This window comes from Dipodomys merriami, unplaced genomic scaffold (assembly GCF_024711535.1).
Source record: "Dipodomys merriami isolate MVZ:Mamm:240054 unplaced genomic scaffold, mDipMer1.0.p SCAF_5, whole genome shotgun sequence".
Classification (NCBI taxonomy): Eukaryota; Metazoa; Chordata; class Mammalia; order Rodentia; family Heteromyidae; genus Dipodomys; species Dipodomys merriami.
This window is the reverse complement of record NW_027206068.1, coordinates 69,817,822-69,840,128: the sequence shown is the minus strand read 5'-3', so window position 1 is coordinate 69,840,128 and position 22,307 is coordinate 69,817,822. Positions and strand designations below refer to the sequence as shown.

Here is a 22,307-nt window from a genome sequence, read left to right as displayed (position 1 = left end):
CAGCAGTTAAGCAGTACTAATCTTTATTTCTCTTGATATATGGAATCTCTGCTCATTTTAAATTTTCCTGACAACTGCCCTCTCTACCTCATTGCTTCACTCTACCAGTCTCTAATTTCCGGTTAATTTAGCTTACTAGACGGCATAGCTTAGTGAATCTTCTCTGACTCGTTCAGGCTAGTCTATACTCTAAGATGACATAGATTGTCATTTCCACCTATCATCTTCAGCTCGGCAGCTCTTTGCAAAAATGCAAAGTGTCCAGTGTCATACAGAGAAGGAAAACAGCTGGGTCACAAAAACTATGGATGACTTGGATTCAATTTCAAAGGGAATAGGGTTGCAGCTGGGCATGGCAGCTCCTATGTGTAAGCACTAGGGAGGCTGTAGTAAACGTGAGTTCACAGCCAGCATGGACTACATGGTAAGACCTATCTGAAAGAGGGGAGAGAAACAGCGGGAGAAGGGAGGGAGGGAGGGAGAAAGGAGGGAAGGAGGAAGGAAAGGACAGGTGAGGACAGGAAAAGAAAGGTGAGGAGAGGAAGGGAGGGGCATGGAGGGGAGGGGAGAAGAGGTGGGAGTCATCCAGAACAGAAAGGTGAGTGGTACAAAAACCACCATAAAGGATGAAAAATCAGGACGTAGAGACATACACTGAAATAAAGCAATGTCAGAACTCCTCAATGAGGCACTATGCATCACTCCGGGTTTAGGTACATAAATTAAAGCTTGGTACTACTGGTCCTGTATTAGAATGGAAGTTTTCAATTTCCTATCCTCAAATTACAAAACAATTAACCCACTACATTCTTCTGTTTAGTTTGCTCTTGGCAAATAAATCTTTAAGTCAGTAAGAATTTTTTTTGCATAAGGTGTAAGATTCAATTTCAGTTTTGTTCCATGTAGATGACAAATTTTCTTGACATCATTTGTTGAATAATCTATCCTTTACCTAATAATCTATGGTGCCACTTTCAACATATATTGCTCCACATGCCATGGTTAATTTAAATGCCTGTATTTGTTTTTCCTGCATTAGTAGTATATTTTACCAAAATAGCTTTATCAAGAAAATAAAAGCCTTGTCCACTGTTCTGAGACCTTTGCTTTATCAGTGTATCTTTAGAATCAGCTTGAGTTTTCCTGAAGGACTTCTGCAAATTGACTTGAAATTCTTTTGACTCGTAACATCAGTTTGGGGAAATTGACAGCCTTTGTAATTTGCTTCTAATGAACAAAAAATAACATCAATATGGCTCATCTCCTTTTAGTGTATTTCAATAGTCTGATAATATTCATGAAGAACCAAAATGAGATGCTTCAACAGTGCAGATGTATGACACTGACAGCCTAAAATTACCCCCTGTGCTAATGGGTAGAACTGTGGGCTGCATAAAGACAAACGTCACTTGATGCCTGACAAAATTCTCCTTTTAAATCTCAAAAATTCCCAAAACATTGACAATTTCAGCTCATAATAACTAAGCAATAAAATGAACACTCTCAAGTTACTAACTAGAAAAAAGAAAGTGCATATTAAAATACTCTGGTAAAAGAAATGACTTATTTTCCTATGGATGATCAGGCTGAGAACCAGATACAGTGAGACACTTTTCCACTCCCAACACTTTTCTCAAAAAGTCCTATTATTTACTCACCATCTAGATTGTTCCAAACACCTGTCATAGGACACTCTCCAGCTTAGCAGTGGGAGGTTGGGCCGTCCAAGGCCACTACAATGTGTGCAAAAGAAACAAGCAGGGAGCAGAAGCTAAATGCAAACACCACATGCCTGAACTTGTGACTCTGACAAGTCATTTAACATATTTCTGGACTTTACCTGTGAAATGATACAGTGCTTTCTTCTTAAGACAATAGCTAAATGTAATGTCTTAGAGCATATGTAGTATATCAGCTAAATATAAATGGCTCTTAGCCAAATATAATGTCTCAGCCATTTGCCTGACACATCATACGCTTTTAGAAATACCATCCTCACTATGATTGTTACCTCTTTAGAGATTTTCTCTCTGACTCATTGACCCTGGGGACTATGGCTAAATTCCTACAGTGATTTTCTTGTGCTTCATCTCATCAGTCTTCACAGTATGGAATGCAAATGCTGAAAGAAAATAAGCAAAATGATCCTGCCCTCATTTCCATGTTAATCTAGCTGAACAAACATTTGTAAAATACTACACTGTTGCTGAGCTAGGCTGAGCTACATGGAGCCAAATGGATAATTTGAGTAGAAGACAACCTTGCCTCTAAGAATTACATGATCTTTGGGAAACAAAGGGAAGGCTGCATTAATTTTTCCTGAGTTATAAAGGTTAGGCTGAAACCCAGGTGGCAATAAAAAGTAATCTTCACAAAACAAATACTTTATTTCCCAAATGGCTACAGAAAAATGTGTTGGGTGTTTTGGGATGCCTTTGAACTAATCATCCAATGACTTGTAAGAAATGGATGACTTTAAGAACTGTTCTGGCAGCAAACAGTGGATCTCATACAGGATGGTTACTCTGGAATGCACAAGTGGTGAATGACGTATACAAGTATAAGATGCTACAAACCAAATGACTGGGGGGAAAAACAAAACAAAAAAGATTTTCTACAAAATGTTGTACTCAGGACAGCATACATATTCATGCTATTACATGCTGACATAAATAAGGAAATCTACATGTAATACACTATCCAAAAATAATCACATTTGATGTTTCCCCCCAATTTTAACCACTTTTTCAAAAACAGGGTAGCATCACAAATGCTGTTTGACACTTTTCTCCTCACTTTTGTAGGTCATACTTATTCGACAAGCCCCAAATCTTAAAGCTGTGGAGCAGCTTTCTGCAAGTTTATGCCTTGATATCATCTAAAAGGAAAATACCTTCATAATTTGCATTAGCATTCACCTAAAGACTCTTAGGTTCCACAAGAGCGCTTCAAACTGGAACTAGCCTGGGAATAGCAGAAAGGTTCTCAACTGATAGGAACCTGGGTGAGGAAGGCAGTTTACTAGTAAGCGTGACTGGTTTGGGGCCACTGGGCCAGCAGAATCAATAGATAAGCAGAAGACACTCTGACTGAAAACGTTACTGCCTGTCTTATTGCAACATTCCTGCACATGTAGATGGAGGCTGGGACAAGGGCCCCATGTCCCAAAGCACCCTCAAGACTACATTCCTGCACATGCAGGATGCACTTGCTAATCTGCCTCTGCATTTTGGACTCAGAAATTAGTCATAAGAATTATTTAACTGAGATCTTCCTATGCCAGGTGGTTTTTCTGGACAACACATTTATCACTCTGTTTAAAAAAGAATACTAGTCTGCATAACATCTCGTATGTTAAGGAGTATAAAAGGTGTATTGCTGAGGAAAGACGTAATACCTATAATAGATATTAAGATGCTGATTATTAGCCTAAGCTGCAGGAAAAAAAGATGGCTGATAAAAGAAACTAATTTATACTATTCCTGGGCAAAGACTAGATAAAAATTTTAAAAACTCCATCTCGGGCTAAAGATGTGGATCTTCAGTGGTAGAGTGCCAACCATAAGCAAGTAAAGCCAAGAAAAGTGTGAAGACTCAAAGTTCAAGCACTTGGACCAAGCATTAAAAACCACTTCTATCTTTCCTCAAATGAACTACGTTGTAAGTACAAAAGAGCTGTTCACGTGTGCAGAAAATACTTACAAAGGTCAAGGTCCCAGAGGACAGCATGTGTATTTTGAACCTGTTCAGAGATTATGGTGACCTAAGATACAGTTAGCACCAGGCAAAAGGGAACAAACTCACAAGCTGGTCTGGAGATGAAGCCAGGGACAGAAGAGCATAGACAGAAAGCAGGATTTGTAGCATGTGAACAATACCACCTACTTAGAAGCAGCCACCTTCTGGAAGATTCAGGCAAACCTAGAGAGGATTTATAGACTTTAAAAACAAAGACACACTGAAAAGCCAAGTTTATACCATCTTTATTGGTAAATTATTAGCATTCTATAAGTTCCTGAGTCTTACAATGAAATTGAATGTATATATGTAATTGTGTGTATATGTATGTGGATGTGTACAACCAGAAACGACGTGGAAGAAAGAAATTCAGAGGCTCTTTGGAAAGGCAATGTGAAAGCATTTAGGAGGATCTTTCAGCTGGGCTTATAGCTCAATGGAAAACTATGTAGGATGTTGCTGAGATGAGATCTTCAAGGCTGTGGGTTTAATACTCACCTGCATCCACACACACCCAAACAATCTCTGCCAGGGAATTCCAAAAGGAACTTTGTAGAAAGATAAAGATAACAGAAGTAGAACATCTGAAGATGAGCTATTTCATCTCTAGCTATATGACAACTCTTTCCTACTGATAAAACACGTCTCACAAATACTAGGAAGAAACAATTCAAAACCAAAAAATATTAACAAAGTAGGTAAGTCTTGAAGCGGTTGAGGTTGGGTACTAACCACCATACTAAAGCTCAATAATCCAATGGGATCATTCACTTGTCAGTGTTTACTGAGTGACTCCTTTGTGCCAAGCACTAGTGAAGGTGCTGATACAGAGTTAGTGCTTGCCTTCAGTTCTATAGAACAAAAGGTTTAAAAAAAATCAGTATTTGCAACTGTGGGGTAAATGTCTAACATACACTAATGCTCAATAAATACTGAACAACTGGATCAATATCGTGACAGAAGTCTATCTTTGTAATTTTTAAAGGACCTTCTGGATGCTGATGGCTCATGCTTATACTGCTAGCTACATAGGAGGCTGTGATCTGACAACTGGGGTTCCAAGTTAGCCTACGTAGACAAATCTGAGGGACTGTTATTGCCAATTAACCAATAAAATGCCAGAAGTGAGGCATAGCTCAAGTGCGTAGTATCAGTGACAGCCATAAGCAAAAAAGCCCAGCAAGATCACAAGGTCCTGAGTTCAAATATATAATGCCAGACCTGAGCAAAAAAGCCCAGAAAGATCACAAGGTCCTAAGTTCAAGGCCAGTACAGGCACAAAAACACAAAAAAAAAATACAGATAGATGAACCTGGAAATACCACAATCAATAGACTCTACCAAGGTTTATACCATAATACCAAGAGAGGAAGTATCAGGAAAAATATCACTCACTTTATCTGAAAGAGCATTTTAATCATTGTTCTTAGAAACTATAAAGACTACACATGATTTGGAAATGAGACAGTACCAAACATCGGCCAACGAAGAATCATACATTCTATGACTTTTCTCTTGTCTGGTCACTCAGAAATATAATGTTATCTGTAAAGAAGTCAAAGTGTAAATATTATTTTCAGAACTTTTCTCCATTTCATTTAATACTATCATCTAATGCGACTACAAATTTTTAAAATATTAAGTAACTTTGGCTACATTCAAGAGAAGCATAGAAACTAGGCATAAACTGGAGCTAAAGGCTGGGCTTCGGTTGGTTGTTCAATTGTTCAGCCTTTGCTAGAAGAGCTGAGCCATGTCCTGTCTTTACTGAAAACATTATGATTTCCCCAGCAACAACTTCTTTTAAGAGAACTAGACACAAGTTTGGATGCTTGACAGATACTAAAACTCAACAGACCTTCCAATGATGTTTGAAAAAATAAGTTGCTTCGATTTATGGTTCTGTCAAGAAGCCAGGCAGCACGTCTAACACATCCCACCCAAAGAATTTATTTCTACTAGGAAAGGAGTCCACACATGACCTTGTGAACAAGCTTATAAGGGAAGGGGGGGCTGGGAATGTGGGGTAGTGGTAGAGTGCTTGACTAGCATGCATGAAGCCCTGGGTTCAATTAGTGCCACATAAACCGAAAAAGCCACAAGTGGAGCTGGGGCTCACGTGGTAGAGTACCACCCTTGAACAAAAGAAGCTCAGGGACAGTGTCCAGGCAAAAAAAAAAAAAGCTCATGGAAAAATATTTGCTTTGAAATTTTAAGACAATGATATTTTAGGTATTTTATACATTCATTTTGGTGGAAATCTTTACAATAAATACTATAGAGTATAAATTTTTTTCACTAAAACCCTTAGACAGTACTCTGAAAATGCTATTCTGAAGGGAGTTAGCTAAAGTTAAGCAAAGAAAAGGCTTTTCCTGCATAACTCTAAAACTCCAGCATAACTTAAAAAAAAATTAAAAACAAAATGATTATGTAATAACTTAACATTTGTTCCTAACTTCATAACCTAAGTCTTCTTGAAGAGACTGGAACTCAAATCACTGTGTAAGAGAACAGTGACATCTACTGGTGATTATTTTTAAGCAGGATACCTGGGCAATGAAATCATGGTCTATAAAACAGATCAAGCAAATTAAACTCTTTATTTTTTCCATTTAAATGTCACTGAAGGTCTACTCAGTTTCACAATCAGTCATAAACATGCAGCCAATCAACCATGTTAGTAAAAAGTGGTGATGAGATAAAGCAAAAACCAGAAAATCTGAAGTGCTTTTTAGTTTGGTTTATAACAACCAAACAATTCTATCTACACATGTGGTACAGAAGGACATAAATGAGTAGGTAAACAGCTACACTGGTTTTCAAAATCATTACACCAAAGGAAAATGCATGCTTACGGCTTAGAATCATCAATTGGCCAGTATGTACTATAGCTAAGTCATGAGCTCCAGAGCAGAGTAAGACAAAAGGAAAATCTGCACATTGAGACTGAATAGGCAAATCTTTTTTTGTCATTACTCCTCAAACAATGCAGTATACCAATTTACACATTACTTGCATTATGTGCCATAATCTAGAGATGACTTACTTAAAGTGCATGAAAGGATGTACGTAAGTTATATGTACACCATTTCATATAAGGAACTTGAACATTCCCTGGTTTGGGTGTAAATGGGGTATCTGGAACCAAATCCCTAAGTAATGTCTAGCTGTATGTTTTTATTACAAATAGAAGAGTCTTAATTATTCAGTGTTATAGTATAACTAAAATATATTAAGGGGCTAGGAAGGTGGCTCAGTGGTAGAGCGCTTGCCTTGCATGCATGAGGCCCTGGGTTCGATTCCTCAGCACCACATAAGCAAAAAGAAAAAAGCCAGAAGTGGCGCTGTGGCTCAAGTGGTAGAGCGCTAGCCTTGAGCTAAAGAGCTGAGGGCCAGCGCCCAGGCCCAGAGTTCAGGCCGCACGACCAGACCCAAAAAAACTAAAAATAAAAATAAATAAAATATATTAAAATATACATTAAAATACTTTTATTATTTTGGCTTTGGGATTTTTTTTAAATTCACTACTCAGGGATAAAGCCAGGGTCTACAGGCACTCAACTACTTAAGCTACAGGCCCTTTGGGGCTTTCTTTCTAATTTTGTTTTTTGTTTTCTCTGGTTTTGAAGCAGAGTCTTACTAACTTTGCCCATGCTTGGCAGGAATCGGCCTCAGCCTCCTGAGAACTGGGATTATAGGCATGGAAATGGAAAAACAAGTTTAAAAAAAAAAGGAACCATGTGAAATTTCTTATGACAAGTTTGTTTATATGTTTTCTTTTTTTAGTAAGATGGTAGGGATCAAATTGTTAATAGTTCTTAGATTCCATTAATCCAAGCATAACTCAGTAATTTTATTTTATTTTATTTTGCTGGTCCTGGGGCTTGAACTGAAGGCCTAGGCACTGTTCCTGAGCTTCTTTGGTTCAAGACTAGCACTCTACCACTTGAGCCACAGCACCACTTCAAGCTTTTTCTGTTTATGTGGCACTGAGTAATTGAACCCAGGGCTTCATGCATGCTAGGCAAGCACTCCACCACTAAGCCACATTCCCAGCCCAACTCAGTAATTTTATAGCAAAAAAATTTAGTATCAACTTAAAGGTGTCCAAAGAGTTATACAGTTTCAAAGACCTTCAAAATTTTTCAAAAGTTTGCTTTTCTATAGAGATATTATCTTTGCTAATTTTTTTCAAGTTTTATGCATCTATCTTTCTATGTTCTTCTGTAGTGTAAAAAGAACAGTAAAAGTTTCAAATAGAAATTAACCATATTAGGTTCCAAAAAGATTCTGGATAAATCTACCTAAATTTCTAGTGGCACTCACATTAATATGTCTTGGCACATATTTAAGCCATGTTCTTAAAAAAATTTAAAAAAAAAGATGAAAGCCAAGAGACAGTGGCTATACCTACAATCCTAGCTAGGCTAATATGTTCAAAGCCAGTCTGTGAAAGAAAATCTGCAAGACTTTTATTTCCAATTAACCACTAAAAAGGAAATTCCAGAAGTGGAGTTGTGGTTCAAGTGGTAGTATCAGCCTCAAGCAGGAAAGCTAAGAAACAGCACCCAGAGGTCCTGAGTTCAAGCCTCAGTATTGGCACAAAAAAAGCAAAAAAAAACCAGTGAGATTAAGACTTTCTAATGCTCAACAATAAATACTTCCATGAACAATTCATGCTATACTTCACCAAGAAGTTACTTTTGAATCACAATTGTGAATACAGAGACAACTTCCAAAAGGCAGAAAGTATCAGCAGAAAAAAGACTGAAAGACTTTCTGGTGAGCTGCCAAAATCTTGTAATCATAAGGAAAGGAGGAAGGGAGAAAGGGAGGGAAGGAGGGAGGAAGGAAGGAAACAACTGTCACGAGCTTCTTACCAGCAATGATTGTTGTTGCTTGTCGTCTCACATTATTTTTATCCATGTATTCACCATAGTCTACTTTCCCTTCCACATAAATTCGAGACCTGATATAAATAAAGTTTTTAGTCTGGCAATTCTAACATGCTTTGCAAGAGTCAGATCAGGGTGATGATGAGAGTACTCTATGGTCTATGGATGAAATACAATTATACTTGAATCTGTTATGTTATCATTTCTCTGATGAAATACTATTATACTTTAATCTTTTATGTTATCATTTCTCCAAGTTCAAAGTTATGAATACTGAAACACAATGTGAAAACAGATTTGATACATCTAGTTAACAAAGCATGGTGGTACATGCCTGTAATCCCAATGACTGAGGCTGAGCAGGAGGATCACAGTCAAGGCTGGCTTGGACAACTTAAGAGACCCTGTGTCAAAAGTTACATTTCAAAAAAAGGACTGGAGATATAGTGCAATAGAAGAGTATTTGCCAAGCATTCAGCAGGCCTCAGGTTTCTGGACTTGGTCCTCGTATCCCCCTCTTTCCCCTTCCCACCCCACTACATACACAAACCTATTACCCTTCAGCAAAAAAAATTTTAAGATGATCTACGACTATCACAGAATATCAAACAGCAGCACCTTTGCAACTCTATTTCCAATGTGTCATTTCCTAAAACTTTGCTTGAACTCCCTTACAGATAAACAGTATGGTTTGTAACCTTATTCTCCAGGGGCTAATTCATATCCACACAGCGTTTTCTGCTTATAATAGACTCAGTTAATGAGGCAGAACTAAATGACATTTACACTTGTAATTTTTTTTATTTTTTGATGGTACTGGAGTTTTGAACTCAGGGAGGGGCTGTGCTTGCTGGGCAGATGCTCTACTCCAAACCATACCACCAGCCTTCTTTGCTTTAGTTACTTGGGGGATAGGGTCTTGTCTTTATGCCTGGACAGGCCTACACTGTGATCCTATTTACACTTAACACATGGCTGGGATGGTGGGCATGTCCCACTATGCCCAGCTCTTTGTTGGCTGAGATAAGTTCTCCTAAATTTTTACCCCAGTTGGCCTCATACTGTGACTGTCCTGATCTCAGCCTGAAGTAGCTAGAACTACAGGTGTGAGGCACTACATCTGGCTATGATTTAGAAGGGTGGAAAATGACCACAACAGAAAGACAACACACTAATGAATTAATGAGATACAAAAGAAAACATAGATTCCTCAGGAAGGTGGAATTGTATGCTGAGCTTTTCCTTGACATGCCCTATGTGTGTGTATGTATATATACACCACATATACACATACGTAAAGGACAGTGGAGACAAACGGAAAGAAAAACTACAGCTACTGAAATAGAAATTTTAATCATGGCTGAAATTATTTTTCACAAAGTATATTAGTCTTCTAGAAAACTTTATTTCTAAGCACATTAACTTGTAAGGCTGCTATTAAACACACCCTTTTGTTCTTCTAAGAGTCTGGAAAGAATACTACATAATCCAATAGTTACAAAAGGAAAATACTAAGCCTATAGAAAATTCTCAACTATCAAATAATTGCTGAGAATATTCTCATACGTTGGAGTGCAGACTTCAGATTCTCTACCATGGGCATCATGTGTACACCAAGTGACCAGATGCTACCCTTAGAATCCCTGGTCACATAGGCTTAGAACGTCCTAAAAGCACGTGTTAACAGAGGCCCTTAATACACTTCAACTTCTCTCCTGCCTAATCTACTTCTGATTATATATATACCTTGTGGGCTCTAAATTTTTTTTTTTTTTGGGCCCAGTCATGTGGCCTGAACTCTGGGCCTGGGCGCTGTCCCTCAGCTCTTCAGCTCAAGGCTAGCACTCTACCACTTGAGCCATAGCACCACTTCCGGCTTTTTTCTTTTTGCTTATGTGGTGCTGAGGAATCGAACCCAGGGCCTCAGGCATGCAAGGCAAGCGCTCTACCACTGAGCCACCTTCCCAGCCCCTGGGCTCTAAATTTTAAAGCCATGATTTAAACTTTCAGTTTGAGATAGTCACAACGATATTCCATGTACTTGGTATTAAGGTATTAATAAGTACTTCTTTTATTGTTTTATTTTGTGCTTCGCATGAGGGAAGCAGGGGACTATGATCTCACAATGTCGTAGCAGCCCAGACAGGCCTTGAACACACAATCCTCCAGCCTCAGTTTTCCGAGTGCTGGGAATACAGGTATGTGCTATTATACCTAACAGGTACCTCTAAATATAATTAATCAGGGGCAAAGGAAGAGTAACATGTTTCTTGCCATGAAAACACTGTATACATTTAATCCAAAAGACCCTTTCTTCTTTAACTTACCCCTTTTTCACATACTGATATGCCACATCTCTAAGGCCAGGTCGGAACACTGATATTCTGTGCCATGTTGTCTTTTGATTGACATCACCTAAATCATGGGTATAGGAAATGTGATTATAAACGCAGTAGACAAAATGAATACCCAATGGACAAAACACTCAGCAAAACCAAACTCGTAGGTTCCATAAAAAAATTACAAAATGAAATAAGACAAACTCTATCTAAAAGTAGCTTATTTCTACTTAGGTAATTGACAATATATCATGGAAGACTTTTATACTCACCCATTTGGTATGCTTCACTTTCCCCTGATCGCCACATTTCATTTGTTGCTAGAGAAAATATTGTGACTGGATTTTTTCCTTCCACCTGTCTCAGGACAGGGTCCTGACCCACTCGCCCAAGTAACTGCACACGATTCAGAGCTGAAATGTAATATGGAGATAAAACAAAATTGTGTACTTACTACAGACCAAATGTTTATGTCCCTCTCAAAATTTGCTTCTTGAATATCTTACCCCAATCTGACAGCATGTGGAGGTAGACCATAGATAGATAATTAGGTTTAGATGAAGTTTTAAGGGTGAAGCCTCTATGATGAGATTAGTTTCCATATTTGAAGAGGAAGGGACCAGAGCTTTCTCTCTCCGGCAAGTGAAAACAGAGAAGGCAATATGTACCAGACAGGAAGAATCTTCACCAAGAGCCCACCATGCTGGCACCCTAATCTTGGATGTCTAGTTTTCAGAACTGAGAAATCAAAGTCAGCTGATTTATTCACTATGGAAATTCCCTATAGCTGCCAAAGCTGACTATTAAATCTACAAACTTGAGATAGAAATATACAGAAAAGAAGCTGCTACAAATATTACTTCAACTCTATTCTCATATAAGAAAAACAAGTTACAGAAGATCAGCAAATAAGTTAAAGGAGCAAATAAAAGAAGCCTGAGAGGGGGAAAAATAGGTTAATATGGAGAAAACAGAGACACCACCCCACAAAACAAATTCTTTATCTTAAATTCTTCTTCAAGGTAACTTTTTAAAGCAACTGTGGAGCTAAAAGCACAAATCTGAGACTTAAATCTTTACTACAAAAAAGCGTATTTCTGTCCAACATAACCATATAAGATACAGATAACCAAATATCACTTGAGGAAATTCATTCACAACAGTGAGCAAGTAATCTCTGGCTGAACATGAAGCTGACATTAGGTGACCACAGTCTAATGGGCAATATCTGAGGAGTAAATGCATGGGCCGGAGGCATGATGGGTAACAGTTAAATTCAGCACATCTCTTCTCTATTTTTAAGAATATTAGCACAGTATTATAAATAACACTGTAAACATAGAAAATAAGTACTTACACCTTTCCAGAACTAAACTGGTAGCTATTTCAGACTCATGTCTCACAAACTGACGAAGCACCTGGAAAGAGGAAAAAAGGCTATATAAGTCACATAGACATCAGTAAAAGGTATTTACTGCCAAATAACTTCAGCAAGTAAAATTAAATACATAAATAACATATAATAGCATATTTATTTATTTATTTATTTATTTATTTATTTAGTGGTACTGCCATTTGAACCCAGGACCTTGTACTTGCTAGGTAGGTACTATACTACTTGAACCACATCCACAGCCCAATCCCTACTTTGGACCTAAGAGAGACTCAGAGAGAGTAACTTGCTCAAGATCCTATAGGAAATAAGTAATAAGTCATGACTTGTGAATTTATGGTGATGCTGAGACTTGAGCTACTCTCCACAGTGTAGGAAGATGCAAGGGGAACATTTAGTAACAAAGAAAGATAGATGGTCAATAAAGGAACCACAATATCTTATTTTTAAAGTGATAAACACTTTGGGGGGGGAGGGTGGGTGGGAGATGGGAAGGGATGGGAAGGGGAAACAAAGGAGGAGGCAACAATGCTTGATAAGAAATGTACTCATTATCTTGCCCATGTAATTGTAACCCCACTGTATGGTATTTTCACAACAAACATATAAATAAAGTGATAAACAATGATTCAAAGTCCTCAAATCATCAAATGCATTAAATACTCACTAGCTCATATGAATGCAAGTTTCACAAGTTTTCAACTGTAGAGATTCCCACTATAAATGTGAACATTGTGTGTGTGTGTGTGTGTGTGTGTGTGTGTGTGTGTGTGTGTGTGTGTGTGTGTGTACACTGGTACTGGGGTTGGTTTTTTCCCTTCTCAAGTCTGGTATTCTACCACTTGAACCACATAAGAGTCTCCACATACCTTGCTGCCTGAGCTGTATTCAAAAAGCTAACCTCAGATCTCAAGCCTCCTAAATAGTTAAGATTACAGGCATGAGCCTCCAGCATCCCGACTTGTAAACGTATTTTAAAATATTTGCTTTAGCAAGCACCTCAAATAAGTACCCACAAAACAATGAGTAAGTAGGCTCAAAGGCCTTTTGCGCCTGCAGCCAAATGCTGCCTAAGAAAATCTGATCACTATAGCTGATAATGAAGCTCAGCATAAACATAGAAAAGTAACTAACCTGTAGCACAGGTCTTCGAAACATGGTTTCTATTTTCTTTTCTTACACTCTGATAGTTAGGACTTGCCTGAAGGGAAGGGAGGGGGATAAATTAAAAACTACAATTTACAGCAACCTCACAAGACAACTAGTCCTAAATACCTAACTACACTGAGATTTTCTGCACGCCCAATTGGCATCAAACTCATCAATATCCTTGGCTCGTTTCATCAGGATCCCCTTCCTGGCCTCCTCCCCCAACATTTTGTGTCTTTCTGGTCCCATTTAACTCTTTCTCCCCTTCTTCCGACGCCCTGTCCTCTCCCATTTCAACGGAACGCAAAGCTCCTTTAAAGGATTTTTGTACAACTTGCTCATTACTGTCACGTCCTAAGCTCCTGCATTCGTTCACAACACACAGATAAGGACTCGATAAACATTACTGTCAGTAAGGCTCTTAAAGCTGAAACCCGGTGCTCCTACAGCAATCCTGCTGTGAAGGCTGAGGCAGCGGGTTCGCGGCCCCAGCCTCGTGCCCTTCCCCATGCAGTAACTTTCCCGCCCAGCCACGAAAAGGAGGGTGGGAGGGCCTGGGCCCGCGCAGGTGGGAAGGCCGAGAGGCCACGCGCCAGCACCTTTGAGCCTCGCACAGAGGTACGCCAGGCCGACAAACCTCCTCCAAGTGCGCCAGACAGGACCGGCCCCGGTTATGCGTCACTTCCGGCGCACAGAGCCGATTACAAAGAGGCGCACGGGAAGAGGCGAAAGGGGAAGTTCTGCGTGCGTGCGCCGCAAAAAGGCTGCCGGCCGGCACGGCGGAGCTAAAGCCCCCAACTTGAGAGTTCCGGATACTGCATTCCAGGCGGAGTGGGTGGATCACCGCCGCCTGGTGGTGAGTCCGGCCGATTTCAGGATCGCACTGAAATTAATGAGGATTCAGAGGGACAAGGTGAAACATAGGAAAAATGTTCTATTGCTGGGGGATGGGAGGGTGGGGAAAAACCACACTTCCAGGCCACCTAAAACCATTAAAAATAAAAAATCTGAAGGATAATGTGCTCAGGCCACAAAACTTAAAGCGCGCCCAAAAAAAGGCAATCAAGATAATGTTTCAATGCACTGTTTTAAATGTCCAAATTAATGCAAAAACCGTGAAGAACACAATATTCAAACTTTAATCAAATACGCGACCCAACCATCCTGGGGCCTGAGGTATGAGTAGGAGTGTGAATCTTTGTATACATGGTTTAATAGTTTAATAAATTTTACAAATAGACATATGAAAACTCACAATATTGTCCTAAGTTTGTTTGATTCAAACCACCAAAATAGGATTATAATTTTCCCTTTCTGCCCTTGATGGAAGTGATCTAATATTTTCAAAGTCTAATCTTTTTATTTTTTTGGCATGTTTCATTTTAAGTCTGACAGTTTTTCTTGACCAAGTGATAATTTTAAATAATTCTGTTTAACTTCAGTTTGATTTTGTCTTTAATAAATTTTGATATTTTGATCATCATAGGTCTCTCTCATTTAAGGGACTTATGCTTGCTAGGTAAGCACTCTACCACTTGAGCCATGCCTCCAGCTCTCTTACTATTTTAAAAATAGTTCATTAACTGTTATTTTGATTGTTGAATTTTGCTTTGTTTTGTCTTTGTCGGTCGTGGGGCTTGAACTCTGGGCCTGGGTGCTGTCCCTGCACTCTTCAGCTCAAGGCGAGCACTCTACTTCTTGAGCCACAGCACCACTTCTGGTTTTCTAGTAGTTTTATTGGAGATCAGAGTCTCATGGACTTTTCTGCCCAGGCTGGCTTTGAACTGTGATCCTCAGATATCAGCCTCCCGAGTAGCTAGGTTTTTGCATTAATTTGGACATTTAAAAGAGTGCATTGAAACATTATCTTGATTGCCTTTTTTTGGGCGCGCTTTAAGTTTTGTGGCCTGAGCACATTATCCTTCAGATTTTTTATTTTTAATGGTTTTAGGTGGCCTGGAAGTGTGGTTTTCCCCACCCTCCCATCCCCCAGCAATAGAACATTTTTCCTATGTTTCACCTTGTCCCTCTGAATCAAGCCCGGAGCCCGGCTTGATTGTTGAAATTTTAAATTTACTTTTCCCTAATCCTGGACCTGGTGGGAAAGAATATTTATGGAGTCCCACAGATTGTAGGATTGAATCCTGCAGAGTTGGGCTGAGGCTCTCTATTCTTCAGCTCCTGGTCTACTGACTGACATTGTATAGACAATGAAGGGACCCTCTCTATCATATTACAGAGAAAATTGTCTCCTTGAGTTCATTCATGTCATTTAAAAAATATGAACTATTTAACCTGGCTCCCAACTTAGACCATCACCTGATTGTGAAGATCTGGCTCACTAGTTTATATATTTGTAAACGTTTACCTCCATGTATATCCACCTTTACAAAACTGAGTTTCTGAAAACAGTATTTTACTACCTTCAGCCCATACATAAGTATGAATTACTAATTCTACATTCCACCATGTTACAACTTGCAATGCCCTCTTCCTGCTTTAAAAGTCCTACTTCCACTTGTCTAATTGAGTCAAAAGAAAAAAAATTCACCTTTCCTCTAAAGACAATTTACCCACTTCAGCTTGGGTAAAACACTGACAGTCCTGAACTTTGGGATAACCTTAAAATAATCTTACAAATTGCCTACAACCACACCCATGTATGTTCTTCCTTTATTATCCCAGTAATGTCTCCCTTTTTCTATTTGCAGAATGTGGGAGAGGTTGGTTTTTCTAAGTGGCAAAAATACCACACAAATTGAAAGCACAATCTTGAACAAACATATAACCTTATAAATAACATCTGACTGGAAAATATTGATTTATCTTTGCTTTTTCTTTGACAGAAATGTATACTTTTGGCTGAGGAAGGTTTAAAGAGTTACTACCTCCTCTTCTTTTACAAAGAAAACCATGTTAAAACTTGAATTTTTTTAATATGCATGTAATGTCTGTCATGAAAGAACTGGTTCCTCCAGTGAATACCATCATTTTGGAATTGATCCTTCCCAATGTAACAATGTTAGTGATGTAACAGACACTTCAGGCTTGATTTGTTCTAATGCTCTTTGGGATTTGAAATATCCTGCTCACACTTTCAAATTTCTCTACTAAATATTTATCCCTTTCTCTTTTCTCCCCTTTCATTGTCTTTGCACTCAGTCTGTCTTTGTAATATAACAGTAAAAGTCCTATAGATAACTTTCTCCAATTGACTCCAGGTTCCTAAGTACAGAGAATCTATTGTGAATATCTAGTTCACAGTGGGTTTAAAAACAAGAACAGGCTTTAGAAAGACCCAAGTCACAGGCTAGAGCACAACAACAGGAAGAAAAATCGGAAAAGTCTTGGAGGATACTCAAATAGACTTAAAATTTGAAAAATCAAAAATGTCACTAAACTGGAAGGGTGGCTCCAGTGTATTTTTTGTATTAGAAATACTTTATCCTCTTCCTTGGTGCTGCCTGCCACGAGGACTGCCATCTCCTGCTGGGCACCACGGCTGCCCTCAGACCTCTGGTGAAGTCCAGCATCATAAAAAAGAGGACGAAGGTGTTCATCCGCACCAGTCAGTATGTAAAGGTCAAGCATTATGGAAAGCCAGGGGCAACAGCATGCAGAGAAGATTCAAAGGCCAGATCGTGATGCCTAACACTGATTATGGGAGCAACAGGGAAACAAAGCTCATGCTGCCCAGTGGCTTCTGGAAAGCCCTGGCCCCTCACGTCCAAGAGCTGCAAGTGCCACTCATGTGTAACAGGTGTTAACTGTGCTGAGATGCTCAGTCTTTCCTCCAAGAAACAGAAAGCCATTGTGGAAAGAGCAGCCCAGCTGTCCATCAGAGTCACCATTCCCAATGCCAAGTTGTGCAGTGAAGACAACAAATAGGTGGTTCACATACATCTTTCATTTGTTCTTAAAAAAAAAACCACAAAAACTGCTAAAAAACAAAGATACAGCTTTAAATCTACCAGTTACATTTCGATGGGGAATCCCACAAACCTTTTCGTACCATATATACATATATATGTTCATACGCATGAGATTTGACGTAACTAGACTTTCTGTAGTTCATTTCTGGTCCCAGAAAAGGATTTCAAAATGGTACGTGGTGAGAACATTGTGGCCTTAATCAGTGTTACTCTCTATACTAATAGGTGAATTCAGAACTTTAATCATGAGCATAGTTCAGTGAGAAAGACAAGTATGCATTGTATATACTCAGAGATGCAAAGTTACCCTGGGCCCTGCCTTTATTTCCCCCTAAATCAAAAGTTTCAGGTATGGACATCCAGTGGTAGAGACTGGTGGTAGCAATGCTTTATCATAAAGAGCTTTGGACAATTTTGTTACTGTAAAAGCATTTTGGAAATTTTAATCAAGTACTCACTTTGCTTTTGAATCAGTTTTCCTAAAGTCTCATAATAACTTGAGAAATTACAGTACTTTTCCCTAAACTGGCATATTTTAAGATGGTTCAAAAGCAATTTTAGCAATACTTTGTAGTTATGATGGCTATTTTCTTAAACACATCAGCCTGACAATTTTTATGTTATTTGGGTTGAAATTACAGTTCTTCTAGAGATTAAAAGGGCCTGTTCAGACTAGAAAGTTGATATTTGCCTTTCAGCACTTATCTTTGTATGGCTTGAGATAAATATGCCCTTGAGTGCATTCACATATTAGAACTTAGACCAACCAAACACAATAGTATTTCTCACCATTATGTCTTGGCAATTGAGGGTCAAGGTCCAGGTTTGTGTTTAGGAAGCACAAGAAAAATTTTAATCAAGTTCTCACTTTGCTTTTAAATCAATTTTCCTTAAGTCTTATAACAGCTGTTGGAAAATTACAGTACTTCTACCTAAACTGATTACTAGAACATATTTTAAGGTGGTTCAAAATATGTTTAGCAATACTTTATAATCATGAGGACATCTATAGAAAAACAACATATTTACTTCACAAAGTACTTAAATTCAGTTCTTTTAACGTCACCAGCCTGATGACCTAATTGTGGTTGTTGAGTTACAAAAGCAGAACTTAGTCAATGAAGGGGAAATGTCCAAGTGAAACAGAAGTGATAAATCAATCCCAATAAGACTCAGTTTCTCTCACACTCCATACTACCTGTGCAGCTATAAGTTATTTGGACGATGCACTGCTACCATGTCACCAAGTGGAGAGAGGGGAGAGGCGCCAGGAATCTGGCACCAGTCCATTCAGCTATGAAGCTGGTCTCTGAGCAACACAATGGAGAAAGGGATATAGCTCCTCTAGTGTTGTACAACTGAGAAGACACATTTAACCAAAAAGTTTCTGGCCTGTATATGGATACACGTAATAATGTGCCTGCTTCTAAACCATAAGGCAGGGTAAAGCTTTCACTGTATAGTGTAAAAGATATGGGGATGATGTTAACAGGAAAGTGACAAAAGATCAACCAATCCCATTGTGAAACCCCGAATAATCAGGCATCAGCAGCTCATGACTGTAAACCTAGCTACTCACGAGGCTGAGATCTGAGGATAAAAGTTCAAAGCCAGCCAGGGCAGGAATGTCTATGAGTGTCTTATCTTCAGTTAACTACCAAAAAGCCAGAAGTGGAGCTATGGCTCACATGATGGAGTTCTAGCCTTGAGTGTAAAAGCTAAAGGACAGTACTCAAGCCCTAAATTCAAGACTCAGTATGAGCGCCCACAAAACAAAACAAAAACAACAACAACAAATAAAAGAATGGTAAATTAGAATGACAGTTGCATACAGAAAGAACTGAATGCATTTAATTGCATGGGAAATATTGTTATTCCAAGGTCAACAGAAAATGGGATGAGAATTATTAATTAAACAAAAAAAACTTAGCTTCTAGAAAAGAAGAAAATCAGGCAGCAGAAAAGCCATTAATCATTACCAGGTTACCATAATTAGAATTACTCAAAGAGAAGTTACCAAATACCTTTATGGCCAATATCATTTTGTAGTTACACCTGACCATTACTAGCTTTTGTACCTGTGAACTTGGGTATTACCACTAAGACCTATCACAAATAACCTACTGAATTCTCTTACCCACTCCGAGAACATTTTCCAACATAAATTTCTCATGTTTTGTTGAATATTAGAGAAGAGTATTTTACCCACAACTGACTTTGGAGGAGATTTTAAAAACTTTATTTATAAATATTCTGTTCCTTTTTAAATATAGACAGAAAACAGTTTGGATAAAATATGCTAACATCACAGGAAACAAGGCCAAATTCTGCTAAAACCAAGAAAAACTGGTGACATCCAGAAAATCAAAGGCAATCCGATCCAGCCACAAGTGGGTTAAGACAAATGAAGCCAAAGATTCCAACTTCCCTCCAACCCTCTACCTCAGAGCTTTCATTTTACACATTAGTAGTCATCTTAGGAATGCCTATGCTGCTGCAGTCTTTTTGCTAACTACCTCACAATAATGGAGCCATTTATTTAATAATTACAGTATCAAATTTAAAAAGCTTTTTATCTCTTCAGAAAGTACATTTGGAAAACCACTTGCTCATGGGGTAATTCTTTTAGGAATAGCATTATATCACCTAGGAAACACTGTTGAAATCCAGGCACCATTTCTTGGAAGCTGTGATTCAACTCAAAACCAAATTTTATTCCTTTCTATCTATTAATAGAGCTCCTGGGCTCTTTGGGGGAGAAATAAACAATAGCCCCTAACTATGCCAAAGTTTCTTTCATTCTTTTAATCATGTTTGCTCATCAGTTAAACCTGAGACTCTAATTGTCAGCAGGTGGCATTACAACAATATGGAAGAGAAATGGCTACCTGGGACAAGCCGCTTTGGTAATTTTATGACCTGTAGGTGATAAATTAGGATGACTTTTGCAGTCTTAGATCATTCCAGTTGGTTAATTTTTCCATTTGGTAAGAGATCAGTATCTTTGTGAATGCTGTACAGCAAAAGGCTGAATGATAGCAAGTGAGTTCTATGGGGAAGATTCCCCACAAGTAAAGCTTGAAGACTTCCTACTCTTTCCTCCAACCAGACGCTTTGTGCTCCTTGGTCCTGGGTGGGCCTCAGAATCACTGGGGTGACCCTGGGGGGTGTCTCCTTGGGAGGACTGCGCTTGCTGGGCTTCTCTCAGTTCCCTGCAATGAAAGAGGGAAAGCACACGTTACTCTTTCCCCAGTTAGAAATAACACTTATGATCACAACTAGTAGCGATTTATCTTTTGAGTCTTACAGATACAAGCCTGAACTATATACAAAAGACACAATTCAGTCATTAAGAAAGAGTATCATAATGGGGTACATTTGACCCAAGTACATTTTATACAGGTTGGTTGTAGACATCACAATAAATAAACTTATGCAATTGATGCTAATAAATTTTACTTTTTAGAAAAGGTTGACACCCACCACATATGGTAGATTCTGTTTTCCAGATCCTACTTACAGGTGCACACAATCTTCACAATTAAAAGTGAACAAGTCTTCAGGTGTACATCAAAACTATGGGGTCGAAAAGCTATAGCTTCTGGGTAGAATCTGGCCCACCCCCTGATTTGTTTGGGGTTTGAACTAAGGGGCCTGAGCTCACTTGTCTTATCTCCTCCATTTGAGCTACGTCACTAGCTCTACTCTTGGCTGGATATTTTGGAGTTAGTCTAGCAGACTTCTCTGCCCCAGCTGACCTCTTACTTCTGTCCTCCAGATCTCAGCCTCCTAAGTAGCTAGGATTACAGGCATAAGCAGCCATCCCCTAGCTTAACCTGTTTTTCTGAATAAAGTCTTGCTGGACCACTTATTGAATATGTTATATGTGGTGTTAATATATATTATATGTATTGTCATATATATACAAATATAAAACCACTGGTTGTTTTTGCCAATGGCAGAGTTCAGTCATTACAGAAAGATTATAGGCCTCCGAAACATAGAATATTTATAACCATTTTCAAGATAAATTTACCAACCCCTGGTTTAAATGGTTCTAAGATAGCATCTGCCTTGTCCCTAAAGGTGTCCATTACTGGTTGATGATGGTTACTTATTCCTCCAGAGCTAGCTTCATGTATCATACACACCACACTTGTGAAAAACATAACTGCATAAAGTACTTTGTACTTTATTATCTGCAGCAAGTTAATGTAAATAGTTTACTAGAGGTTGAGAGTCTACATAACTTATCATTTTAAAAAACAGTTTAGAACTTTTCTTTTTGCTCTCTCTTGTTCTTTCCTTCTGTCTTCCTTTCTTTCCTTTCTTTTTCTTGGCCTGTACTAGGGCTTGAACTCAGGGTCTGAGCCTTTGTGCTCAAAGCTAGTGCTGCACCATATGAGCCAAAGCTCCCACTTCCAACTTTTTACGTAACTAATGTAAGAATCTCATGGGCTTTCCTGCCCAGTCTGACTTTGAACCTCAATCCTCACATCTCAATCTCCTGAGCAGCAAGATTACAGGCATGACAACCAGCACCTGCCAGCTTGGGATTTTACAAACTTTCAAAGTTTTACCTCTCAGATGTCCTTTTTTTTATTCAAAAGAAGTTAGATTTCTAAGCTTCCTTCAGGAAACAGCCATCTTTCATTTCCTTCTTTATTTGTAACTGTACACAGCGTAACCATTCCTGCAAAACACTATTGATCCAGCACTGTGTCAACTGTCCCTCAACTTTACCCCCACCTTACTAATTCTCACTTGTTCAATGAAGAAATGAGTTAGTGAATGAATACATACAGGAATATAGGCCTACTTGAATAAGAGATCATATTTCTTTGATCTTTAGTTTGTA

The 22,307-nt window shown here is 38.7% G+C and overlaps 2 protein-coding genes across 2 annotated transcripts in view; both read right to left on the bottom strand.

Annotated features, from left to right (window-relative positions):
• Positions 1–5,133: 5,133 nt before the first annotated feature.
• Positions 5,134–14,204, bottom strand: Ssbp1 (single stranded DNA binding protein 1). The gene is made up of 7 exons (XM_069996921.1): positions 14,117–14,204; positions 13,503–13,569; positions 12,333–12,393; positions 11,248–11,388; positions 10,964–11,051; positions 8,622–8,710; positions 5,134–5,283 (listed from the first exon to the last, which is right to left on the bottom strand). The coding sequence occupies exons 2-7, from the start codon at positions 13,524–13,526 to the stop codon at positions 5,240–5,242; spliced, it is 447 nt and encodes a 148-aa protein (XP_069853022.1). The 5' UTR covers positions 13,527–13,569; positions 14,117–14,204; the 3' UTR covers positions 5,134–5,239.
• A 6,294-nt stretch (positions 14,205–20,498) lies between these two features.
• Wee2 (WEE2 oocyte meiosis inhibiting kinase) overlaps positions 20,499–22,307 on the bottom strand; it is a 31,888-nt gene continuing 30,079 nt past the window's right edge. The window contains exon 12 of the mRNA XM_069997374.1: positions 20,499–20,661. Within this exon, the coding sequence (XP_069853475.1) occupies positions 20,499–20,661 (163 nt within the window). The remainder of the gene's footprint in view (positions 20,662–22,307) is intronic.

Excerpts from the sequence above, each read along its gene's own strand:
- Ssbp1 (XM_069996921.1), bottom strand. The coding sequence starts at position 13,526 with ATGTTTCGAAGACCTGTGCTACAG. Across the intron at positions 8,711-10,963 it reads TATCAGTATGTGAAAAAGGG|GTCTCGAATTTATGTGGAAG; the intron begins GTAAGTTAAAGA and ends TATTTATATCAG. Across the intron at positions 5,284-8,621 it reads AGCAACAACAATCATTGCTG|ATAACATTATATTTCTGAGT; the intron begins GTAAGAAGCTCG and ends ACTTCTTTACAG.